This window comes from Xenopus laevis, chromosome 8S (genome assembly GCF_017654675.1).
Source record: "Xenopus laevis strain J_2021 chromosome 8S, Xenopus_laevis_v10.1, whole genome shotgun sequence".
Taxonomy (NCBI): Eukaryota; Metazoa; Chordata; class Amphibia; order Anura; family Pipidae; genus Xenopus; species Xenopus laevis.
Window position 1 is genome coordinate 3,757,734 of NC_054386.1, and position 27,499 is coordinate 3,785,232.

The window sequence follows — 27,499 nt, forward strand, 5'->3', positions numbered from 1 at the left end:
AAGCATTCTGCAGAATAAGTACAGTGTTATAGCTTGCACTATTATGGCTAATCTATTGGCAATAAACTGCTTCTGTAACTTTTTTTTCCAGTGACTGACAAATTTCACATTTTCAAAAAATAATTAGGCATCCACTACACTTTCAATACAGCTGAATGAAGGAAAGCTAGGCCAAGCTGTGACCGATTATGGAAAGATTGATCACCCAGAGTTCAGCATCCGCTAACATGGTTAACAGCCAATGATGAACACTCCCTACTGTCTGCATGTTAATCGCTCAGCCAATCCCCTGCAAATTCTACAGGTAAGCTGCTGCCTACCTATTAACTTTATTACTGACACTTAGGGTATCCCTTTAAATCCTCTTTTTGTCCCTTCCGATATCACTGTGTGAGTAAAAGTTGATGAAGGCTTGCCTTGAGGTGGGAATATAAAAAAAACATTGTTGGGAATCTCAATTTTTTGGAAGTCAGGATGAAACAACTGCCCCCTCTTGCAGACACCCATAACTTGTACTTTTTGTTTAAAATAAATATGTGCTTGAGATTCAGATCGTGGCTGAAGGAAACACAAACAAGGCCAGGAGCATACAGAATAAGGATGGCTGTTTTTGGTAAAGTGCAAATGGTTATGCCAAATCTCTAACATACATTCCTGTTCTGTTGTCACATTTTTTTCTCTCTGTTGCTTTAAAAGATGCGTTAATATTATAACAGTAGCAAGATTTCCAAGAGTGGTCCATCCACATTTCCGGCTGCCCAGGTAATGCACTCAAAAAAACATACGCCTCTTTCTGGTGAATTTTTACACATTTTCTAGCACCAACAGGATTTCGAGGAGTTTTCCATTCCATTTGATTTACTGCCATCGTTTTCAAGTTCAGCGAGATTCAGTTCATCAGCAGAAGACATTCGCAAACCCTCCAGCTCCCTCTTGTGAGCCATCAGGACCAGCTCTGTCAGACGAGTGAAAGACTATAGTTTGTAAAAAAAAAAAAAAGAAAAAAAAGAAAGAACTTTATTATAATGTAATGAAGAAACTAATTTAAATCCTGAAACAAACCTGCTCACTCTAGTGCAGGGATCCCCAACCTTTTTCACCCGTGAGCAACATTCAGAAGAAAAAGGAGTTAGGGAGCAACACTAGCAAGAAAAATGTTCCTGGGTGCCAAATAAGGGCTGTGATTGGCCATTTAGTAGCCCCTATGTGGATTGTCAACCTACATTGAGACTCTGTTTGGCAGTACACCTGGTTTTTATCCAACCAAAACTTGCCTCCAAGCCTGGAATTCAAAAATAATCTCCTGCTTTGAGGCCACTGGGAGCAACATCCAAGGGGTTGGAGAGCAACATGTTACTCACGAGCTACTGGTTGGGGATCACTGCTCTAGTGGCTGGTTTATAGTATTGCAATACTAAATTAAATTCATAAAGGTGAATATTTATACATACACATGTTTGCATATATAATAAATGACAACTTTTTATTTTAGGTACATCCAGGAACCTACTAGTAAAGAAGCTCTTTGGATCTGGTAATAACTAAAAATACTGAACTCATCTCTAGCATTTGCAAGGGTGAGCATTTAGGGAATAGTGATCATAACATGTCTCCTTTGACATTATGTTAAATAGACATCTCCAATTAAGACACACAATTTTAGACTGCAGCGTTTCACAGTATAAGGTCATCTCTGCCATATATTAAATGAGAAAGACATTTCTCATGGTTATACCTAAAAGGAAAATGGAATGTCTTTAAAATGCTGCTTAGCAAATATACATGTCAGTATATTCCCCTAGTAAGCAAGGAAAGATGTAGCAAAGCTAAAGCTTTATGGTTTGATAGAGGTGTTAGCATTGAGGTTGTTAGGAACATGCATTTAAAGGAAAACTATACCCCCAAAATGAACACTTAAGCAACAGATAGTTCATATCATATTAAGTGGCATATTAAAGAATCTTACCAAACTGGAATATATATTTAAGTAAATATTGCCCTTTTACATCTCTTGCCTTGAGCCACCATTTCGTGATGGTCTCTGTGTTGCCTCAGAGATCACCTGACCAGAAATACTGCAGCTCTAACTGTAACAGGAAGAGATCACCTGACCAGAAATACTGCAGCTCTAACTGTAACAGGAAGAGATCACATGACCAGAAATACTGCAGCTCTAACTGTAACAGGAAGAGATCACCTGACCAGAAATACTGCAGCTCTAACTGTAACAGGAAAAGATCACCTGACCAGAAATACTGCAGCGCTAACTGTAACAGGAAGAGATCACCTGACCAGAAATACTGCAGCTCTAACTGTAACAGGAAGAGATCACCTGACCAGAAATACTGCAGCTCTAACTGTAACAGGAAGTGTGGAAGCAAAAGACAGAACTCTGTCTGTTAATTGGCTCATGTGACTTAACAAGTATGGTTTGTTGGTATTTTTTTGAGTACAGTGAATCATACGATCCCAGGGGGCGGTCCTTATTTTTTAAAATGGCAATTTTCTATTTATGATTACCCAATGGCACATACTACTAGAAAAGTATATTATTATGAAAATGGTTTATTTATATGAAGCAGGATTTTACATATGAGTTGTTTTATACAATATCTTTGTATAGAGACCTACATTGTTTGGGGGGTATTGTTTTCCTTTAAGGTTTGTGATTCCTAATGGCGGCCCTGCTTCCAAGTACCCCATGGACCATTATGTCAGCACACAGCTACTATTCTAGTTTTATTTACCTCCTTTATATTGTAATTAGTGCAGGCACTTGTCTCAAAGAAGTCCATCCCATACTCCTCTGCGAGCTGATGGAAGAAAATAAGTCATTAACATACAAGAATACATACAGTAATGCTACAAAGATTATGATGTAGTAGATTTGCTTTCCATATTTCACAGGCCAAACAAATCTTCTACAAATTCTTCTAAACCATACAACGGGGTTTTAATTATTTATATTAGATTAAGGAGTTTAAGGTCAATTTATGTACTTGATCATACACGGTTCATGCCTATTTTTGAACCAAGAAGCCAGAGCTTTAGAAGTGAATTGTATTGTAGTAAATATAGTCTATAATACTAGAGGAATGGAAGAAATTGGTCACCCTGAAATGTGATGTCAATTTATGGAGGGTTTCTGGCATGTAAACATTTCCATTAAGAGGCTAAGATTGTTTTATATATGTCATTTGTGTTCTAAATGAGGCTGATGAAAAGGTCAATCCTCGTGATGCAACTTCAGGTGATTTCGGAAAACGAAGGGCAGGGGGAAGGCAGTTCGGGGAGATTGGCCCCCTGAAGAAGAGGAGATTTGTCACTGGGGTGACTAATCTCCCCTAATCTGCTCGTGTGGTCAGACCCTTACCAGTGTCCCTTTAAACTGTGGTTCTAGCCTGCTGACGTTTTGGATAACGGACTTAAGTTGGCGTTGAAAGACAAACCAGGAATCACGGTTCATTTTACACAATAAAAGCTAAAAACTGCTTATCAAAATGTCAAATACTTATCTGTGCGTACATACATTTCCTCCTTTAGTTCATGGTCCAATCAATATGCTGTTCAATGTTTGAACATTGCCTGTAAAATAAAATAAAGGGTTAATATATATATATCTACATACGCAGAAGAGTTTTCTTAGTGTTCAGAATGACAGACCCTCTGTCCGGTGTTATTTAATGGAATAAAATTCTGATTCACAAGTCAGAAGCCTTGGCATAAGCTCTGGTTCTGATAGCAACTGGTAACGATCAACAGATTTACACACATTCATATAGAAACTGAATTTAAACTTTTTTAAAACCTATATAGATTATAGATGCCTTTAATGTCAAGATGTCACTCGTCTGCAGCATTAGTTTGCTCAGTCATTATATTGTAACAATTTATAAAAGATCTATGGGGATAGGATAGTGTATATCCATGAAAAAATAAAACAAATGGATAGACATCAGGTCAAGAATCAAAATTTGTAAAAATTTATTTTGCTTTTTGTATTTTATTTTTTTAGATCTGGCAAAAGATAATTTTAAGATTATCCCAAAGGATGATCACGTCCTTTGGTATAATCAGCCAGGTATCACATGTGGATGGCTAACACAGGTCCAGGGGACCAGTCCAATAGGTAAACATGCTGGTAGTGCAGTTCTGGACTGACAGACGACCCCCACAATACATACTATGGCACTGGCTTTTTTGTTTTTTGCTTTTTTCTGTGACCACCATTTAGTGCAGGAGTGCCCATACTTTACTAATGCGGAGTCTACTTCTAGGGGCAGATTTATCAATGGTCAAGGTGAATTTTCAAATTCGATTTAGCTATTTTTTGCGTACTTCGACTAGGGAATAGTCTAAATTCGATTTGAATTTGAAAAAAATTGTCTCTTTAAAAATTCGACTTCAACCATTCGCCATTACTGTTTTAGCTTATGGGGGACCTCCTAGAACCTATTTGGAGTTTGGTGGACTTTGAAAAATGTAAGGTTTTTTTTGGGAAAAACTTAGATTCAAATTCGATTGAATGCGCTATTTATTACTTCAATTCATACGATTCAAATTCGGCCGAATATGGACCGATTCGATCGAAAAAGGACCTATGTGGCCAAAAAAAACTTCAACTTGGTCTCTTTGAATTCGTATTTCGAAGTTTTTCAAATTCGACCCTTGATAAATATGACCCCTAGTGATAGTCCCATTATGATCTACATCCATAAAAGCAGTGTTAGCATTCTGTTCCATGGGAAATATTACTTAAATATTGATTCATGAGAATAAAAATGTATAGTGTTCTATTTAAACATCTATTTATTATGTAACCTTAATGTAATAAATATCTGAATGAAATAGGAGTGTCTTGAGGTCTACTGATCACCAGCTAAAGGTCTACTGCTAGATCCTGATCTACCTTTTTGGGCTCCCCTGATTTAGTTTACCGTATATACTCGCGTATAAGCCGAGTTTTTCAGCACCCAAAACAAGCTGAAAAACGCTGCCTCGGCTTATACGCGGGTCAGTTACTGATGCGCTTCCAACCGGCAGCTTCTGACCTGCAGAACCCCGGAAGTATGCTTAAAGCGATTCTGACACGTTACTATAAAAATCATAGGAACGTGTCAGTATGAAGAAAATGCTGCACATAAAATATTTCTGCAATATTATGCTGCACATACCGGTAAAATATTTCCTGCAAAGGCCCCCCCCCGCAAATCCGCCCCCAGCCCTGCGCACCTTTCTCAGCCGAATCGGTTCCTGCACTGACTGATCTTCCGGGTTGCTTCACTGACGCAGGGCTGGGGGCGGAGCGATCCTTCCATAGGCTGAGCACATACCGGTAAAATATTTCCTGCAAAGGCCCCCCCCGCAAATCCGCCCCCAGCCCTGCGCACCTTTCTCAGCCGAATCGTTCCTGCACTGACTGATCTTCCGGGTTGCTTCACTGACGCAGGGCTGGGGGCGGAGCGATCCTTCCATATAAGGATCGCTCCGCCCCCAGCCCTGCGTCAGTGTATGGTATGTGCAGCATAATATTGCAGAAATATTTTATGTGCAGCATTTTCTTCATACTGACACGTTCCTATGATTTTTATAGGAACGTGTCAGAATCGCTTTAAGCATACTTAAGCATACTTAAGGGAGCCGGCAGTGGAGTCCCTTACCTGTACCTCACCAACATGGAGATCTCTGTACAGGACCTGCAGGTGAGGAGGGGGAGGGGAGTCACATGACTCTGAGAGCTGTCACTGAAGTGTTGTTTCAGTGAGCACAGCACACAGAAGTGAGACACAGAGAGTCTTTAGCTTTATTTCTCACCCTAGGCTTATACGCGAGTCAATAAGTTTTCCCAGTTTTTGTAGGTAAAATTAGGTACCTCGGCTTATACACGGGTCGGCTTATACACGAGTATATACGGTAAACATAGGTTAATTTACTTAATTCCATGCATTCAATCTAAAGGACACATATAAGCTTTCTTTGAATGTAAAACATTCTATCAATCCAATAACTTGAGAACCTCAACATGTTGTCTCAAGAATTCTCAAGAGTTGCTTTACTACCAGAGGCTACAGAAACTTTGCTCAGTTTAAGAAAAATGTTCTCAAGTGTTTTCACATTCAAGCTACGAATAAAAACGACCCCATGTCATCTTCTGATTTTTCAGCATGTTAGCTGAATTGAGAAAACACAAGAAAGGTCTCAGATTGGTTCCTATCAATCCAATCAGCACCAAACATTATCCAATTAGCATGAAATTTGCCATCTGGGTGTCACCAATCCAATGGACAGTGTTGTGTATGTCCGTTTTAATTCTTCAAATTATGTTTTATGCATGTGCCATTACCACAGAATGTACTCAAGAGAATTCACATCCATTGACTCTATGGGGTATATTTATCAAAGAGTGAAGTTAATAGTGAAGTTCCGCCACTAGAGTGAAATTCCGCCACTCTCCATTCATTTCTATGGGATTTTTATAGGCGTATTTATCAAAGGGTGAACTTTCACTTTCACCCATTGAGAAATACGCCTTTCAAAATCCCATAGAAATGAATTGAGAGCTGCGGAATTTCACTCTAGTGGCGGAACTTCACCCCAGTGATAAATTTACCCCAGTGACTCTTCCTTGAGAAAAATATTCTGTATACCAATAGTCTTAATGACAAGTCTCAAATGTCCTGTCTATGGAAGAGAAAGGCCTTTCAACCCACTGCAGTGAGAATTGGCCACATGATCGAGATAGAATCCAAAGCCACAGTTGCTTCATTTTTTTATGAAGATTTTAATGAAAATGTTATGCCTCCAGTTACATATCATTATAGAGCATTGGATACAAGTGTTTGTGATGTTTTAGGAAAGTAAATGATGTAGGAATTTGAAGGCTTTAAGTGATAACTATTCCCATTACTCCGTCTACCACCTTTAGGTCTTTTACTCAACATTTAGGGGCCCATTTACTTAGCTCGAGTGAAGGAATAGAGGAAAAATAGTTTGAATTTCGAATGTTTTTTTTGGCTACTTCGACCATCGAATGGGCTACTTCGAATCGAACGATTCGAAATAAAGATCGTTCGACTATTCGATAGTGGAAGTACTGTCTCTTTAAAAAAATCGATATTCGAAGTCAAAGGATTTTACTTCAACGGTCGAATATCGAGGGTTAATTAACCCTCGATTTTCGTCCCTAGGTAAATGTGCCCCTTAGCCTCAACAATCTCGCTTCAATCAGTAGACCAGTAATGCATAAAAATGATTGTACAGATTCTAAAATCCAGAGCAAGAAGTAATATATCAATCAATAATTCACTAATCCAGGCCGGGATGCAATACTGTGCATACTCTGGTTTCAGTGCTCAAGCTACACTATATACGACACACATCTATACGGTTGATATCAAATTAGCTGGAAACCAGTGTGGATATAGAGACTCTAACACATGGGGGTAAATTCACTATGCGCCGAAGCGCCTAACGCTAGCGTCAATTCGCTAGCGTTGGTCATTTTTGTTACTTCGCAAAATCTGGCGTAACGTCGCACCCTTACGCCTGGTGAATTTGCGCAACGGACGTAACTACGCAAACTCACTAACGCACGCATTGTACTGAATGCTACCTTTTACGCCAGACTTCCTTCGCCACCTCAGACCAGGCGAAGCGCAATAGAGTAGATAAGGATTTCTTCAAAAAAAGTTACAATTTTTTCTAAGTCCCAAAAAACGCTGGCATTGTTTCTATATTATGGGTGATAGGCTGAAAAAGATCGAAAAAATTTTGGGGCTCCCCTCCTTCCCCCCTACATTTCCTAACTCATGGCAACTTAACTATACAGTGGGCACATGTGTAGGGCAAAATAAACATTTTATTTGATGTTTTGAAGGTTTCCCAGGCTTGTGTAGTGCTGCTACATATTCCTCCATTGAAATTTGAATTTGGCGCCGTATGCAAATTAACCATCACTAGCGTAACTTTGCTTCACTTAGCGAATCAACGCTAGCGCAACTTCACAACCTTACGCTACCTCTGAGCGCAACTTTGGATTTTAGTGAATTTGCGAAGCGCTGGCGAAACTACGCCTGGCGAAGTGCGGCAAAGTTACGCCTGGCGCAACTACGAATCTTAGTGAATTTGCCCCTTGGGCTGATTTAACATAGATACCAAAATGTGTGGTCAAAGCTGGTGGAACCACAATAGATTACACAACTCTGTTTTTTTTCTCTGGCCATCAAAAAGAAGGCAGTTAACAACACACGCCTACAAAATCCCATCAAATTTACAAATAAAAAGATAAAATGGAAACAATTTATTATTTGGTGCAAATCTGTTGTCAGTTACCAGTCATATTTTGGTGAATTCTGAGCAAAGTTTAGCCTTTTTGGGTATTACACAAGAGGCCCCTATAATGTTTGCTTTTGAGAATGTATTCACTGAACACCAAGATACATCGTTGAATGCATATGTAGATATATATATATATTTGTATCCCTTTAATTTCGATTTTAGATTTCAGACAATGCTAACATTTGCACATAACTCCAGGACCATCAACATCACAGACATTGTAGAATCGTAACACTTTATTCATAACATCAACATTTACCTGTTTTTATTTCATTTTACATATAAAGGCAGAATTAATTGCTCAGTGGAACGATATTTTAGTTCACACACATATAATAAAGGATAACAATTATGAAATGGAGAATAACTGTCCACGTCGTCAGCTCAACCAAAATGAAATATCACTTAGCAATGTTCTTATAGGGCCTACATTTGCATCAAACACAAAAAAAGCAGTCAGTTTTGAGTACACCATAAGTATACATCATCTCATCTAGGATCATAGGATAAATCTAGAAGACATTTAGATAAAATAAAGTTTAGTCTTATTTTAAAGGATAAGTAAACCTTTAAAATAAGTGAATTTAAAATTGACGGGGGTGCTATTCTAAGAAATTTTGCAATGCACATTTATTATTTATTTAGTTTTTATTTCAAGATATTAAGGGATACATGTACTGTTAATATGAATGAAGTGTGTTACAACAGCGCCACCTGCTGGTCAGTTTCCCACCAGTCTGACCACCAAGTAGTCAAGGAAGTTGTCAGGAGAAAGAAAGAGGCTGATGTTCTTCTGCTTAGGAAAGATGTGAGAAAAGTTTCTAATTTTATTCCTAAGCAGAAGAACATCAGCCTCTTTCTTTCTCCTGACAACTTCCTTGACTACTTGGCAGCCTGGTGGGAAACTGACCAGCAGGTGGCGCTGTTGTAACAAAACCTATTCATATTAACAGTAAATGTATCCCTTCATATCTTGGAATAAAAACAAAATAAATAATAAATGTAAATGGCAAAAGTGCTCAGAATATCACCCTCATCATTTTAAATTCACTTATTTTTAAGGTTTACTTATCCTTTAATGCATGTGAGTCATAGTTTGGATAATCTATATATTTTTTTTTAAACAATGAAGCTGAAGTGCTAATAAATGCTAGAGACGCGGAATAAATTCTTAAAACTGGGTGCACACAATGATTAAGCCAAATAATCAGATTACGAGTTAATTTGGTGGAAAATATTGTAAACTGAAATGGTCATGAGTCTGGTCTTCCGTCGGCAATTTGGCTAAATCAGATGCAGGGGCCAGCATATCCCTTTGAAATAAGATCATTTACATGAGCCAACACACTATGGGGGTTATTTACTAAACTATGAATGCAAAAATCATGAAAAATTTGTGATTTTTTTAATATAAAATTGTACTTTTAAAAAATCACGATTTTTTTGGGGAATTTATTAAACCCAGAGGATAGAAAAGTCAGAATCAGAAAATCCAGCATCTAAGACTTGTCGAGGTTGCATAGAATATGAAGAAGATCAGCAAGCACTCCGGAGACCTCTCTTTAGGTAAAATTCAGCTTTTTATTTCAACAGGTTAAAACCATTACATCCTGAACGATTCGTACTCATAGGCATGTACGTATCTTCTTCATATTGTGATGCACCCGGACCACTTGACTCGTCGGGCGAGTGTTTTCCCGTCCTCTGGCGGCTTTCTTTCATTGTGATTTACGCTGAAGCGTCTAACCTGGGGTTTCTACACCCAGGTCATAGTTGTTACAGGGTGAGAAAGTGATAAAGCCAATACAATTTTGTTTAGCATTATGAGATGCTTACAATTAACACCCTATGAACTATTATCAATCACTGTAGGACCGTGCAGCTTTAATTGTTGCATATAAGTCAATGGGAGTGGTCCCAATGATTTTTTGATGTGCGCTGGGTTTTTGGCAATAGCCTGAAGTTTTCGGCAAAGATTCTAAGTTTACGGATGAAAAAATCTTGAAAATCGGATGAAAAATCTGAAAAAATATTGAAAATCGAATTTTTCACTTTTTTTATTTTTTTGGATTTTTTCCAGCAAGTTTTCGGAAAAGTGTATTAATAAATTAGCCCAAAAAAACCCTTGCGGATTTGGTTGGTTGGAAAATATTGAGATAAATTCGGACTATCCCCCTATATATTTACAATAATAAATGATTTTTAACTAAAATAGTAAAATGTTTTTTGTTTTTAGGAACAGAGACGGATGTTTGACAATTTAGTGACAAATTACCCAAACCGGGTGACTTTATCTGCCAGTATATACCCATCTAAGGCTAGGGGCACACGGCGCGATTTCGCCGCGATTCTGCGCTGGGCGAGTTGTCGCTGCGTTTTTTAAGCCGAAATAGCTTTGCTAACTTTGGCGCTGGCGTCAATGCAAATCGCGGCGAAATCGCTGCGCTAATTCACACGCGGCGATTCTTTTTCTACTGTCGCCCGGAAACGCCCAGCGAGGCAACTTCGGACGACAATAGAAAACGAATCGCCGCGTGTGAATTAGCGCAGCGATTTCGCCGCGATTTGCATTGACGCCAGCGCCAAAGTTAGCAAAGCTATTTCGGCTTAAAAAACGCAGCGACAACTCGCTTAGCGCAGAATCGCGGCGAAATCGCGCCGTGTGCCCCTACCCTAAAGATGTGTCCGTCCTTGAGATTCATGACATTTAATTCAACCAGAAAATCGCAAAGCCTGTCCCAACCATTAACTGCACAGAACCAATTTTGTTTAGTCTTCTTTAATCTAAATATAATTCCGAATATTTGAACTTTAAATGTGTCATCTTAGGCACATTACAAGAAAATACGTGACCTTTTGCAGCTATTATTAACATTTATTTATATAGCGCCAACATATTTTGCAGCAATCTGCTATTACAATGGGTTACACAAAGCAATTTAAAGGTAATATGCATGCTTTCATGTTCCCGAGTGACATATTATACCTTGGATGTAATTGTACCTTAACTTCCTCTTTAAATACCTTGAATGCAGTAATCTTATTATTTGAATATAATCCCCTAAACGATAACATTAATTAATATAGATATACCTTGTATGTGAAACTACTTAACTGACAAAAGTATAGGTGCGAGAAGAAGAAAATCAATTTTTCCTTCCAAAAAAGGAAAAGGAGTACAAACGGCTCATAGCCCCATGCGGCCATTACACTTTTCTATTTCAAGAAAGAAAAAAGAAACCGTGTACAGATTGACACAATGGAGAAAACAATTTTATGTGACTCTTTATTGTGACTTTTTGGTTAGTCGTCATTTAAAACCACTTTACAGTGATTTGTAGCCCAACCACACCACTGACCAATTATGGACTTAGAAAATAGATATGTGCTATGGTTCTACAGGTATGGGACCTGTTATCCAGAATTCTTGGGACCTGGGGTTTTCTGGATAACAGATCTTTCTGTAATTTGGATCTTCATACTTTAAGTCTACAGAAAAATCATGTAAACATTAAACAAACCCAAAAGGCTGGTTTTGCTTCCAATAAGGATTAATTATATCTTAGTTGGGATCAAGTACAAGCGACTGTTTTATTATTACACAGAAAAAGGAAATCATTTTTAAAAATCTGGATTATTTGGATAAAATGTAGACTATAGGAGGCGGCCTTTCCGTAATTCGGAGCTTTCTGGATAACGGGTTTCCGAATAACGGATCCCATACCCGTACTTGCTAAGTAAAGGTGGCCACAGGCCTATGTATGGGGCCCTCTGGATTCAATTGGGTGAGGACTGAATCATTGGGTCCAAAGGTCCATAGTATTATCCTGTGATTGAACCCGATTTGGCTAAAGGTGGCCATACACTGGCCGATAAAAGCTGCCGACAGACCGAGTCGGCAGCTTATTGGCCTGAGTATGGGGCCCTCCAACAGGCTTCCCCGATTGATATCTGTACGAAAGTCAGCCAGACGTCGAACGGGCAGGGTTAAAAATGGATTTGGATCGTGGGCGCATCTGTGTGTTGATGCGGCCCGTTTACCCTTCGTTAAGATCTGATCGCCGGCAATTTTGATTCTAGCCAGTGGGAAGGCTTTTCAGGGAGATTAGTCGACCGAAGAAGGGGAGATTAGTTGCTGTATCCAAAGGGTGTGAGGGTCTCCAAAAATAAAGAAACAAATGTAAAAAGTAGAACAATTTATTAGGACATGAAGACCTAACGCGTTTCGTGCCTATAGGGGCACTTACTCATAGGCTATGAGTAAGTGCCCCTATAGGCACGAAACGCGTTAGGTCTTCATGTCCTAATAAATTTTTCTACTTTTTACATTTGTTTCTTTATTTTTGGAGACCCTCACAGCCTTTGGATACAGTGTTTTTTGGTTTTTGCACCTTGGGACTGAGGTGAACTGTGAGTGTTTTTCTCCTTATTATTTCTTCTATTATACATTTTTGTATGTTTACTCATTTAATATTTATTTGTTGAGTGGTACCATAGATACTTTTTTGTGGCAGTAGCACAAACCAAAGTATTTTGAGATTAGTTGCTGGGCAACTAAATCTTCCCGAATCTTAGCGTATGCCCTAACCCTAACAGGAAAAAAAAGGACAATGCAAAATTAACAATTAGGAATAATATCACTTTAACATGTTGTAGAACCTTCCAACATAGTTTAGCTGTTAATACATTTAATCCGTGGCTTTTTTTTTTTTTAATGATGGGGTCATCAAATTTGAAAGGGTGGTTGGTGATTCCTGTTTTGACGCTAACCTTAGAGTTCAGAATACCCAGATGTATACTGTAATGAGTATTCAATTTACTGCCGCTAATGACCTTAAAGGCCATGCACTGTGGGTCACTAAATCACTTAAGATGTCAGCAGCAAAGCTGTTCAGCAGTGATGACAATTTACTGAGTGTATGTGCCTCTATTGGTTGCATGGTGACATAAACCTTAATATCATTTAAGTGTATATCTTTCTAGAAAGCTCTTCATTGACATGAGAAAATCTTCAGGTTAATTAACCTTAGCTTTGTGCTCCTGTGGTTACAGACAATATAACTCTGCAATCACAAATATCAGTGCTTCCCATGGGAAAGCTTTGACGTAAATGGCACAGGATAGAGGCAAATGTGCAGAGACTTTATGAGGTTGTGCGTAGGGCAAGCGCTCGGCCATTTTGGAAAAACAAAACAACTGAAGCAGTTTTCCTTCTATTGGTATAAAGCTAATGATGTCTCCTCGTCTGTCCATTGTCCCAAGAGATTGAGATTTTTCTTTTACTGTAGGGTGAAGAAGTTAGAGGATTGTCTATCCCCTGAAGGTAATTCAAAGACTGTTGCCATAGCAACTGCATCCACCAATGCTTGTTTAAAGGAGAACCAAACTATTTATATTAAAATCCCCTAACCCTCTACCCTACATAGAACCCCCTCCCTGCTCCCCCCCCGCCTAGGTGTTACCGTTGGTAAATGCCCCTAACTCTTTACTTACTCCACGTTGCAGATTCAGCACATTGTAGTTCAAGGGCGCCATTTTCTTCTCTTTAGTAATCTTCGAGTCTTCTTCCGGCTCTTAAGCAATTTCCGTCACTTTTGGCGCATGCCCAGTTGTCAAAAACCAGAAGACTGCTCCAACTGCGCATGCGTCGATACAGCGCTTACTTCACGAAGATTACCGAAGAGAAGAAGATGGTGCCCGTGAACTCTGATGCGCTGAATCAGCAATGAGGGGTAAGTAAAGAGTTAGGGGCAATTTCCCAGCAGTAGGCACCCAGGTACAGAGACCTTGGACCTTCATTGCACCAAAGGAGAAATGTTGCTTGAGGGTTTCTGGACTGTAATGATATCAATGAAATAAATGTAATCAAGCTCTCCCCTAACAGACCCATCAACCCACTTTGAACTACTAATGGAAGGCCAGCTTCTCAACTGGGTCCACATTTCATCACTGTTGAAGAACAACCCATTAGCAGGCAATACAGTGAATAAAAGCTCTATTATGGATGGATCAGGCAACACAGAGCAACATTATGCAGAACATCACTGTTTTCTGTTTTAGGAACAAAGGTATGAGAAGTTCTTCTGGGTTGGGTTTAATGCCCCAAGAATGCCTAAATGTATCTGTACGTGGATAAGTGTTGAGGGAAGACTGGCATACGGGGGAGGTTCTTTGTAGGGCAAATCCAAATGGATCACTGTATTATCTCAAGAGGACTTACCTTATAACAATGCACATAAATAAAATAGCAATAGTAGGAGGCAGGTTCTAGAATACCAACAAACATTTTCGTACATGCCATACCTTTAACCCCTGATTTTTTCCAACCTGTCGTTTTTGTTCTTCATCAGCTTTGTTCCCAATTAAAATTTTCTGAACTCCGTCCGGTGCATACTGGAAAACAAAAAAAAAAAAAAAGAGAAGATTATGTCATAGTGAGACTCCATAGCGAAGAAATTACCTTATAGATTCATAAGAATTATATTACTGGATTCTGGAGAAAGCCTAAGACATGGTTAAACTTTACGAACAGCCACTGGCAATATAAGCAACAAAAATACACATTTCGACGAATACAAAAGTAACATTGAAACATCCTTGAAAATTTAATTTTAGCTGAATCATTGCACATGGATGCAGAATACCCGTGTGTTGCTTCATTTCCTTCTACCACAGTGTCGGACTGGCCCACCGGGATATCAGGAAAACCCAGGTGACAGTGGGCCCTCTTGCTTCTAACCATTTAGTCATTTAATATTTCTTTAAGGAAAAACATGCTTAATAATGGATGAATATAGTACGTAGATATAAACAACTAGGAGAATAAAAAGGTTGAGTAAGGAGAGGAGGAATAATAGTTTGGAAAGTGGGCCCACGGCATAAGGTTTTCTAGTCCCCTGGAATCCCAGACCGACACTGACTAGACTTGCCTGGGGCACGGGCTAATAGGAGACGGAGGTCCATACAATTCCATTTATAGGGTCACCGTTCATGGAATATCATGTAGAAGACGTAAGGCAAAAAGTTGCTGATACATTTTAGTAGATCTTTCACAGGCACATAACTCAACATTTTTTCCTTATTGGATTAAATTAAGTGTTTGGAGTTACGGTATGGACGTGGGAATAAAAAATGGATAAAGCCCCCAAGCTTGAAAAGACTCTCAGTTTGACACATTGGGGCAAATTCACTAAGATTCGTATTTGCACCAGCGTCCGATTCGCCGCACTTCGCCAGGCGTATTTTCACCAGCGCTATGCAAATTCACTAAAATCCGAAGTTGCGCTCAGGGGAAGCGTAAGGTTGCGAAGTTGCGCTAGCGTTAATTCGCCAAGCAAAGCAAAGTTACGCTAGTGATGCTTAATTTGCATACGGCGCCAAATTGAAGTTACAATGGAGGAATATGTAGCAGCACTACACAAGCCTGGGAAACCTTCAAAACAGCAAATAAAATGTTTATTTTGCCCTACACATGTGCCCACTGTATAGTTAAGGTGCCATGAGTTAGGAAATGTAGGGGGGAAGGAGTGTAGCCCCCAAAAAAATTTTTGATCTTTTTCAGCCTATCACCCATAAAAAAGGGACTTTTTTGTCGTACGGGTAAACTGAAGCGCCATAATAAGGTCTGGAATCCTTGGCTAGCCTATAGAGGCATCCGCAACGAATAATTTTTTTTTTTATTATTGTTTTTTATTTTTTCGGGCGTATCTCCTAATGTCTTTGTAGTCCCGGAGGGTTCAACTGTACTCTCCGCCACAGCTCACCCATGCTTTCTCTTTTTCTCCTTATTCTTTGTTTCAGACAGCAATTTTTTTTTTTTTTTTGTGTTTTGTTTTGTTTATACTTTATTTATTGTTGTTGCTTGTTTTGTATTATGTAATATGTATCACATCTTTCGTTCTCTCATAGCACTTCACATTGCTTGTCATTGTGTTTTGCTACAATGGAAAGAACTTATTTTTTTCCGGATTTCATGTTATACTCAGGAATATTTGCTTATTTACCACTGAACATGCAATGCGGACTGGGTAGTCCAGTCACCGCTTTTTCCTGTATTTTGCAACTTGTTTCTTTATTAAAATAAAAAGATATATACAAAAAAAAAAAAGGGACTTTTTTTTGAAGCAATCCCTATCTACTCTATTGCACTTCGCCTGGTCTGAGGTGGCGAAGGAAGTCTGGTGTAAAAGGTAGCGTTCAGAAAAATTTGCGTAGTTAAGTCCGTTGCGCAAATTCGCCAAGCGAGGTAACAGTAGCGAATTTACGCCAGCGTTAGTGAATCGGCGAATTAACGAAAATGCGCTACGCTAGCGAATTAACGCTAGCGTTAGGTGCTTCGTCCTTTAGTGAATTTGCCCCATTGTGTGATATATGTATAACTCATCAGAACAAGCAGGTCCATATAATGCAAACATATTAAAAAAATGAGACACCCAGTGGGGCCATTCCATTTGCCATATATATTGATAAGTTGCTTAACTTTATAACAAAAAAGAAAGCCTCCAGCTGGAGAGACAAAAAAGGAGGAAGCAAAAACACCTATACAAAGAATATTTGGCGACAGTTCAAAAGAAATAAACAAAAGAAATATTATTCAAGTCCCCATGCGATGCTCATTATGAATGTATATCTTTATGGTCCCAGACATCTCTGTATTTGTCTTCTACAAACATACAGTATACTGTATATTATCCACACACTTACAAAACTTTTTACTTACCTCATCTACATCACTTGCCCATTTCATGATATGCTGGTAGGAACGTTCACTTGTTATATCATAGACTAGGAATATACCCTTCAAAGCAGAAAGAAACTGATCATTAATAGGAACTTGAGCAACAGGAAATGTTATATTAACATAAACAACACCCACAAATTTACATACAAAATATTTCATCATTGGCTTAACAGTTATGGCTTATGGAACCCGGCTGATTATTCAGCAAGCTTCAATTAGACATGTTAAAGTAATAAAATGGGTTTTTGCTATGCAACAGTTTACAAAAAGCTATGTTATGTTTTTATCAATTAAAATGTCTCCCATAAACAAGGGTGTGACAACCAAGATGAACTGCCAACAATGTGCTATGAAGTGTAGATCAGGGGTGTGAGTTCAAGTTTTACAAAATGTATTACATCAGGTTCTACTCCCCCAACAATTATGGAAACTGCCATGGAAAATCCATGTAATGTTAACTACCCAGATGAATGATCTAATGGAATGGGTTGTGGACAATGTTGGGTTTCCCTGATCTTGTGTTCAGCACCTCAAGATCCAACGTATGTCCCTAAATCTGTCCATTGGCATCACCAGCAGTGCATGTGTTCTGCATATTCACAAAGCACTTTATCTGCATCATAAGAGCATGAGCTGTTGTGCAAGATTCATCTGTGATACCAATCGGTTCCTTGTACTGCTAGGAGAATACTCAGAAGGAACCCCATTATCTAGTTATATCTCAGTTATTTTGACTGACTCACTTTGCCCAATCACACAGATGCTGCTAAGGTTCTAAGTGCTCTATATCCCCTTGTATACAGGGTTGGACTGGGGGGCCTGGGGCCCACCAGGGCTGCTGTTGCATAGCCCCCTCCACTGCCAGACCCCCCTGCATGCACCGCCCAGCGCTGCGCGTATGTGCGTACATGTAAACGCGCAAGCGTACTGTGCTGGGATGTTTGCCGGCTGCAGAAAAAGATAGCTCAGGGTGTGGATCTGGGCTGGCGGGGCCCACCGGGTTTTTCCCCCGTGTCCAGCCGGCCCACTCCGACCCTGCTTGGTTATATCAGTCACCTGGGGTACCAAATACGAAGGGCAGGAAATCCAGTAATACCCATTTAGGTGTATATGTATGTAGCGGATTTTACTGAAATAGATGTAGTTTTCCACCCTTCAAGTGTTACTACTTATTTAGTAGATAGGAAATAACTAAAAGAAGTGTTGTTCTACACAGTTGGTGAAGCATTTACACAGCTAGGATTTTCATGGGGAAATTCAGTGTCAACAAAATGTCCACAGTTGAGGCCATTGCTTTTCGCCATTGTCATTAGAAAGCTTGAAGCTTTTGGCATAAGGGTGAAATTATTCTAATCTTCGGCGCACCAATTTCTTGTGTTCAGGGCCGGAAATAGGGGTAGGCAGAAGAGGCAGCTGCCTAGGGCGCATCTACCTCTATAAATTGTCCTTTGCCTACCCCTAGTCCGCACTCCTCAGTCTTCCTTCCCTCCTGTGAACCTCCTCTCCATCGCTGTTCCCTCCCTCGCTCACCCCTTCCCCTCTCTTGCCCCTCTGAGTCGCGCTTGCCGGCTCCCTCCCTGATCTCTGTTCGCTCTCTCCTCTGTCAGTCATGCTGGCCGAATCCCTCCCTCCTCTCTGTTCCCTCCCCTCATCTCTGAGTCGCGTTGGCCGGCCCCCTCCCTCCTCCTAGTTCCCTCCCTCTTCTGTCAGTCATGCCGGCCGGCTCTCTCTCTGCTCTCAGTTCCCTCCCCTTATCTTGGGGTGACGCTGGCCTGCTCCCTCCCTGCTCTCTGATTGCTCTCAACTCTCTCAGTCACACCTGGACACGAAAGCACGCGCGCGGGGGGTTGCCTAGGGCGCCTACCTGGCCTGGCCCTGCTTGTGTTCTTAGGGTGCATTCAATCCCAGGCCACTTCCAAGCCAACAGTAACAACTATATTTCAATTCGTTAAGAAGCACTCCACCCTACTTCATCTCTTGCCTTTAAAACATTTATTGCAGCAGAAACGTGGAGCAAGCGTTCAGGGAACAACCCCTTCCTCGGATGCAATGAGGAACCTGAGAAATGGGTTGTTCTCTGAAAGCTTATGGCACGGTAGATGAACAAAGAAAGAGATCCATAGCTACAAACGTGTGCTTACCTGTGCTCTTCTATAGTACTGTTTGGTAATTGTCTGGTATCTTTCTTGACCAGCTGTGTCCCTGCAAAAAAAAAAAAAAGGTTAGACAGCTACAAAATCTAGCAATAAAGTAATCAAGTGTAGCTATTGATTTAACATCAACCCACTGATGTTCAATCGAGCAACATGGTTATAATTACATGAGCTATTTCAAGTCTAACCAAGATGTTTTTTGATCACTATGTGATGATTCAGAAAGTGTAATACCAAGCCGTTTGGCTTTAGATCATATCTTCCTTTGCACAAGAACTGGATGAGCCTGAAAGATTGATACTTTTTTTCCCATCTCATCCCAGTGCGATGTCTAGACAGAAGCTTGATAGGAAATTAGACCGTTGTGCCATCTAAATGCATTTTCTACACCCAATGGATATTTACAACGAGGCCTCAATACACGGAAACTGGATTAAAAAAAACACAGTTGGGCTAAATGATCAGCAGATTGGTTGAGCAGCAACACAGAACACTAAAATAACAAATTAATCAGTCACTGAACAGCCTGGCAGATGGATCTCACCCATAAAAATACATGTTGTGCAAATATGCAGTGAGCATGAAATGCATGAAATGCAATGTTACAGAAGTAGCACACGAGGAAGTATTATACATTGGATGGTTTAATAAAAAGGTTGAACTTGATGGACGAGTATCTTTTTTCAACCTAACTTAATATGTTACTATGTGTGACAGTATACATTAAAAAAAACATTAATATTAAAGGGATTCTGTCATGATTTTTATGATGTCATTTTTATTTGTAAATTACACTGCAAATAATTCACTCTACAATATAAAATGTAATTCCTGAACCAGCAAGTGTATTTAGTTGTAATATTGGTGTGTAGGTGCATCTCAGGTCATTTTGCCTGGTCATGTGCTTTCAGAAAGAGCCAGCACTTTAGGATGGAACTGCTTTCTGGCAGCCTGTTGTTTCTCCTACTCAATGTAACTGAATGTGTCTCAGTGGGACCTGGATTTTACTATTGAGTGCTGTTCTTAGATCTACCGGGCAGCTGTTATCTTGTGTTAGGGAGCTGTTATCTGGTTACCTTCCCATTGTTCTTTTGTTTGGCTGCTGGAGAGGGATGATATCACTCCAACTTGCAGTACAGCAGTAAAGAGTGACTGAAGTTTATCAGAGCACAAGTCACAGGACTGGGGGCAGCTGGGAAACTGACAATATGTCTAGCCCCATGTCAGAATTCAAAATTAAATATAAAAAAATCTGTTTGTGCTTTTGAGAAACAGATTTCAGTGCAGAATTCTGCTGGAGCAGCACTATTAACTGACGCGTTTTCCCATGACAGTATCCCTTTTCACCTTAAAATGTTCAGGTTTATAGCTTTGGAACAGTGGAAGCAGAGCCAAAACATTAGGTACCACCAAGGGAGCTGCACCAATGAGTAGAGCCCCACAAATTACCAGGACAGCAAAATGCCGCTCCTGGTAACTTTACGAGCTGAATTTAAATTTATAAGTGGAAGTATGGCTCTTTTAGTGTGCAAGAGAGTGCAATTGTGCTCTCTGCACTAGCATTACAGAGCCCCCTGGACAACCCCCGAAAGTTGAGCATGGGGTGGAGGGGACAGCAGCACGGAAGCCACATCAGGCGGCATGGCAGTGAGAATCAACCCTGGATACCACCAGCATGAAACTACAAAAGCATCCATATGGAAGTATAAAATAAGGGGCAGATTTATCAAAGGTCGTGGTGAATTTTTGAATTAAAAAAATTTGAATTTCAAGAAGCTATTTTTAGTGTACTTCGAAAAATTTGAACATAGAAATTTATCATGTACTGTCTCGTTAAAAATTAGACTTTGACCATTCGCCATCTAAATCCTGCTGAATTGCTGTTTTAGCCTATGGGGGACGTCCTAGAATCTATTTGGTGTCAGTTGGTGGACTTTGAAAAATGTAAAGGTTTTTTTGGGGAAAACTTCAATTCGAATTCGATCCTATTCAGCCAAAAAAAAAAAAACTTCAACTTAATTTCGGTTGGTCTTTTTGAATTTCGAAGTTTTTCAAATTCGACCCTTGATAAATATGCCCCTTAGTATACTCAACTATCAAGAAATGTATTACTGCAGATTTTCCCTCCAGAGGTACAAAATGTGGGGGTGGCTGGGAGTAATTTACAATGGTGGTGAAAATAGAGCCCTAAATGCACTAAGAATTGTTCTACTAAATTCATCCACAGCTATTTATCCACAGTTTTTATCCACAGCTATTTACTAGAAAGAAATCTTTAGACCCATGGTGCTCCATTAGTTCATAGTAAAGACTTTTCATTACAGTAAATTGCTTTGTTGCTCTTAAAGATGACTGACAACTATGGCATTGGTTTCTATTGCAACATCTAAGGATTCAAGAGAGATGAGGTCCCGCTTCTAATGAGGCCACAGCTTCAACTGCCCTTTAAGGGCCACTATACTCTTAAATTCTCCTAGCAGTACTATTCTAGGTACAGAGGTTTAACTTCTATGTGCTTGCATTAACCTAGTCTGGGGGTCCCCAACCTTTTGTACTTGTGAGCCGCATTCATATGTAAAAAGAGTTAGGGAGCAACACAAGCATTTAAAATGTTCCTGTAGGTGCCATTAAATGATATGATTGGCTATTTGGTAGCCCTATGGGGATTGGCAGTCTACAGGAGGTTCTATTTGCCCAAATATCTGTTTTTTTAAAGGCAAAAACTTGCCTCCAAGCCAAGAATTTAAAACAAAGCACTTACCTCAAAGCTTCTGGGAGCAACATCCAATGGGTGTGTGATCAACATGACAAGTCTCTGGTTGGGGACCACTGAGCTAGACTATCTCACTGTACATACAATAAGGAAACCCAGGAAATTGTACCTTGTATGACGAATGCTATTTAAAGTTGTGTTTGGCTGTCATGCCCCAATGATGTCATACCATGCCCCAATAATGTCATACCATCCCCCAATGATGTCATACCATGCCCCAATGATGTCATACCATGCCCCAATGATGTCATACCATGCCTCCTTGGTCATCAGGCTACATAACAATCCTTACTGGCTTCTAGTAATAGCAATGTAACCACCATAATACTGTTTGTCCTTGCTGGTTTGCCATGGCCAAACTACTGGAAATTCGCCCAGACACTTGTTTCAAATACACTACAGGAATTTACACAAGCGGATGCATTTAGATACTTTTAGACATTTAGCAAATTGATTGGTAGAGGCATTAGGGGGGATTAGTCTGTTTATAACTGGGAATTAACAATGCAGGGCCTTATTTTCCTATAAGAACCATCTTGTAGGGCATCCAGAAGAAAACACTTAACATATTAACATGTTGGTTTTTGTTTTTTATCCGGTTTAAGGGAAAGCCATTTCCATTCCCCCAGACTAAAGTAGAGCAATTTCCAGGTGTTGTAACCTTTTTTTTTTTTTTTTTATTAAAAAAAAAAAAAAAGAAGATACTTACCAGATTTGTATTCGTACTTTGATCCCATCAACCTCTATTGTCTTCATTTTGAAATCAACTCCTGAAATTAAAGAATTAAAAGTTGATTGAAAGTGTACATATTATGCAGAATGATTCAGATTGAGAAAAAATAGATTTCCCTTTTCTCTTTCATAATAAAATATAATATTTTTCCAGAAAGTTGCAAATTACGGGAGGGCCGTCTCCCACAGACTCCGTTTTAATCAAATCATTCAATTTTTTAAAAAGCATTTCCCCTTTCCCTGTAATAAGATACTGTAATAATAATATTGAATACATAAATTGTGTTGAATTCATGTTTAAAGGAGAACTAAAGCCTAACTAAAGAAGTAGGTAGAAATGTTGTACATTATGTTTTGTGCCCACTGAGCATGTGAGTGTCACAGACACTTTCCAAGATGGTGACCCCCTGTGACAAGTTTGAAGTCCTGGATCATTGCTGCTATTGACAAGCTGAAAGTTTAGCCTGGGACACACTGTACAAGTCACAGCATGGTGTCGCCAGCATTTACCCAGGCACTCGCACGGTCAAAAGATGGAGTTACCAGCATTCTAGAAGGTTTATTAATATGAGAAGCAAAGCAGAATGTAGCTATACCAAGAAGACGCAACATTTCTGCCAGGCAGACATTTCCACTGTGGAGTCCAATGATCGAAACTTGAGAAAGATCATAATGAATTGCGATGTAAATAGTAACAAGCAATTCTAGAAACTGAGCCTCAGAAAGGACCTACATAAGTGGAAAATATTGAAGGTTGAGGGAGACAAAAGTTACCTTTTCTGACCTACTGATCTGACATACAAGGAAGGAAAACATTAATCTGATAATATCTTGCTTAGCTGAACTGCCAAGGGTATTTGCAATGGAATAAAAAACAATTTGAGGATATTTCCCCATTAGTTATCTTGCTTCTTATTCTCCTTACTTAGTTAAAAGTATTTTTTTTGGTATTTCTTGGTATTTCTTGAGCTCAACAGAACAAACATAATCATTTACTAAAGTGTCTCTTATCTGCTGTATAACAGCCATGGCACTTCTGGGAATAAAGCCATCACTGTGGCAGCTGCCAATGGCTGTTATCTCTGGCTATAAGAAGAAACAAAAATTAATTACGTCTTAATATGTATAGATACCCAGACTCTCCAGCCACTCAATGCATACCTCCCAACATTTTGGAAGTAAAAAGAGGGACAAAAAATTTTTTTTCGCATGTAGCGCAGCAATTTTTTGACCACACCTCTTTCTGTGGCCACACCCCCTAATTACCATGTTTGTTTTACAAAATTTGGCAGGTTATGAAAGTTTGAAAATATTTCTCCTTATCTAAACTGTGTTTTTGTGTCTCAAAATTGTTACAAAGTATCTTATTTGCACCTGTTAGCTGTTCTGGGCTCTCTGCTAAAAGCCAATTAAGTGAGAAACTTTGTTTCTTTTTCTGGCTGTTCAGTGCAGAGAAAAGAGGGACTTTCCAGTACAAATGAGGGACTGCGGGTTGAGCTGTCAAAAGAGGGACTGTCCCTCCGAAAAAGGGACAGTTGGGAGGTATGCTCAATGAGTATTATTGGAGTTTTAAAAAAGAAAGAGAAAGAAAAGAACCTTGTTTGTGACTGGATAAAATTCACCAAACCTCATATATTTAATATATAAATTCATTGCGTTTTAGCACTGGCTTCTTATCTCTAATGTCTCTAGAGACAAGAAGCCAGTGCTAAAATGCAATGAATTTATTTATTTATTTCAAATGTTAAAATATTGAAGTAATGTTGATCTTTCACTTGTTAAAATGCCATTTGCAGCAAAAGGGTTAATATGCCCAGATTGTTTTCACTTAATTGCCGAGATCCTGTCCGGAGTTTCGGTTTAAAAAGCCGTTGGCCGCATGTGTATGTAATACCTATGACAACGTATCGGTGGATACGAAACGCGTCAGGGAATGGATGATTTTAATATGCTGAAATAAACATTTACTTCTTTTGATTCAACGGGTGAATGGAGAGCTCGTCAAATCTTATATACCCTGATGCTTCCTTAATTAGCTGTATTATCCAATGTTCAAAGATAGACTGGAATGTCTGATAGATCTGCTGCAACAACTGTCAGACAGATTCTTTCCTGCATAGAATAATCACTATTATATATATATATGTATATATATATATGTATATATATATATATATATATATATATATATATATATATATATATACATATATATATATACATATATATATATATTTTTTTTTTTTTTTTTTTTAATGTGACTGGTCCTCTACAGCTGCTCCCTGATACCCTCCTGCTATAAGGGTAGAAGTGAATTTGAGGGAATTTTCGAAGAAAAAACTTCAAAATTCAAAGTCATTTTTTTGGATACTTCGACCCTTGAATAGGATACTACGACTTCGATTCGAAGTAAAATCGTTCGAATATCTGACCATTTGATAATCGAAGTACTGTCTCTTTAAAAAAAACTTCAACTTGAATACTTCGCCAAACCCTCTAGAGCATTTTTCTACGTTTTTTGAAGTCGAAGAAAAATTGTTCGATCGATGGATGAAAGTTCGATTCGAAAGATTTCATCGTTCGATCGAACGATTTTGCTTCGACTGCAAAACGGTCAAATTCGGTGAAAAAAACTTCGATATTCGAAGTCGAAGTAAAGCCATTCGATGGTCGAATTTCGAAGTATTTATCACTTCGAAATTTGAACCTTGATAAATCTGCCCCTTAATGTTCGTAGATAAAGGGGCACACCAGGGTTTTCAAAAAAGTTAAAAGTCCATTTAAAAGAACCGGCCAACGTTTTAGTCGGTCTTGATAAAGGTCTTAAGAGTCAGACCGAAACGCTGGCCAGCTCTTTCAAATTCAATTAATAAACATGGAATTTTAACTTTTTTGAAAATCCTGGTGTGCCCCTTTATCTTTGAACATTATATAGTGAATAAAGTAGCCCCTCTTGTAAAATACAAGGATGTGATAAGTCACCGAGGAGTTTCGTGACTGGGGATACTTTATTTATTATAATACACAAGTTTCAGTGAGTCATGTGACAGAAATGACATCAGAACTCACCGTTTATAACTGATGACATCAGAACTCACCGTTTATAACTGATGACATCAGAACTCACCGTTTATAACTGATGACATCACTACTCACCTTTTATAAGGATATAATTTACAGGATATTCATGGCTTTTGTGTATTATATAAATACACACACACACATATATGTGTATATATATAAACATACACACAGGTATAGCAGGAGGATATCAGGGAGCAGCTGTAGAGGATCAGTCACAGTAATATATTTATATATAATAGTAATAATTCTATTTATTCTATGCAGGAATGAATGTGTCAGACATGTGAGTAAACAAGGAGCTCTCACGTTCTCATTTAAATGAGCAGGTTATTAAATAGACTGGTGTTTCCAACAACAGGGGCAGGGGATGTTTACACAGAGGTCACAGCAGCAGCAGCAGCAGCAAGTGAGCGCACCGTGTCTGTTCCTTACCTATAGTGGAGATGTGGGAAGGGTGGAATTCATTGTCGGTGAATCTGCACAACAAACAGGTCTTGCCGACCCCGGAGTCCCCGATGAGGAGCAGCCGGAACAGAACATCGTATTGTTTAGCCATTGTCAGTGTCAGGCTGGGAATAAAGAGCCGCCGGGGAGCAGAGCGGGAGGAGGAGGAGTCACACCATGGCTGCTCTCCGCTTACTCACACGATCTTCTGCTGCGTCTCCTTTGTCTCCCTCTGACCCAAACTGAGACCCACACAGACAGACCGTGAGAAAAGCCCAGATGCAGCGGAGGTTCGTGTGACAATGATTGGACAGGGGGAGGAGACTCACTGACTCCGCCTTATGCAGCAGAGACTGGTCCGGCAGCAAATTCACCTCAGCCGAGAAACCGGCAGCAAATTCACCTCAGCCGAGAAACCGGCAACAAATTCACCTCAGCCGAGAAACCGGCGGCAAATTAACCTCAGCCGAGAAACCGGCGGCAAATTCACCTCAGCCGATAAACCGGCGCCAAATTCACCTCAGCCGAGAAACCGGCAGCAAATTCACCTCAGCCGAGAAACTGTCAGGAGACACAGGGGAAGGAGGGACACAACTATATTGGGCTCTTCTTATAAACCAAATTCCTCTCAGTACCTAGTGCTCCATTACACCACACAGTTCCCTTTCTCACTCACACACAACAGGTTATACTCGTTACTCCTGTGCCAACAACATCCTGGGAACTGTTATAGTGGCAGATGAGAGATTTTAGCTACCAGCAATGAAAAATTAACCCCCAACCACTTCTGTGGCTTTGTGTCAGGGCAGCATCGGACTGGGGCATCTTCTGCCACTTGCCACCTTAGGGGCCCCCACACATGGGGGGAATTCACAAAAGTGGAAAGCAACCATTCGTTGTAGTAAAAGTGGTGGTAAATTGGTGTAAAATACTGGCGCAACCGGGATCCTGGAGCTAAGGCAGAAGTGAAGGGAGCGGGTCTGGGCCAGCAGGGCCCACCAGGTTTTTTCCCGGTGCCCCACCGGCCCAGTCCGACCCTGGACTACCCCATCTCCCGACCTGCCACTAACTATTCCGATCAAATAAAGTAGTTAAACAACAGATCAGACGATGTTCTGTCCCTGACAGCAATTGTACGAAAGTTATGTCCGAAAAAAGCTGGTGAGACTCCCACTGATATCGTCAGATCGGCAATACACGCAGAGATATTATCGGCAGCCGACAGGAATCTTTTAA

The 27,499-nt window shown here is 39.7% G+C and overlaps 1 protein-coding gene across 3 annotated transcripts; it reads right to left on the reverse strand.

Moving 5' to 3' along the window:
- Positions 1-588: 588 nt before the first annotated feature.
- Positions 589-27,250, reverse strand: rab15.S (RAB15, member RAS oncogene family S homeolog). 3 transcript variants are annotated; one of them, XM_018231921.2, is made up of 7 exons: positions 26,252-27,240; positions 22,713-22,773; positions 19,219-19,279; positions 17,057-17,134; positions 14,641-14,730; positions 2,748-2,813; positions 589-974 (listed from the first exon to the last, which is right to left on the reverse strand). In XM_018231921.2, exons 1-7 carry the CDS (start codon positions 26,373-26,375, stop codon positions 816-818), a joined length of 639 nt encoding a protein of 212 aa, XP_018087410.1. In that variant the 5' UTR covers positions 26,376-27,240; the 3' UTR covers positions 589-815. The 3 variants fall into 3 exon arrangements, with proteins under 3 accessions (XP_018087410.1, XP_041430593.1, XP_041430592.1); XM_041574659.1 differs by lacking the exon at positions 26,252-27,240 and adding an exon at positions 23,510-23,536; XM_041574658.1 differs by lacking the exons at positions 589-974; positions 2,748-2,813 and adding an exon at positions 9,367-10,358 and having other exon boundaries at positions 26,252-27,250.
- Between the last annotated feature and the right edge of the window lie 249 nt (positions 27,251-27,499).

Coding starts and splice junctions, on each gene's coding strand:
- rab15.S (XM_018231921.2), bottom strand. CDS start 26,375: ATGGCTAAACAATACGATGTTCTGTTCCGGCTGCTCCTCATCGGGGAC. Junction 22,774..26,251: donor TTCCCACATCTCCACTATAG/GTAAGGAACAGA, acceptor CTTTAATTTCAG/GAGTTGATTTCAAAATGAAG. Junction 14,731..17,056: donor GGGCAAGTGATGTAGATGAG/GTAAGTAAAAAG, acceptor TTTGTTTTCCAG/TATGCACCGGACGGAGTTCA.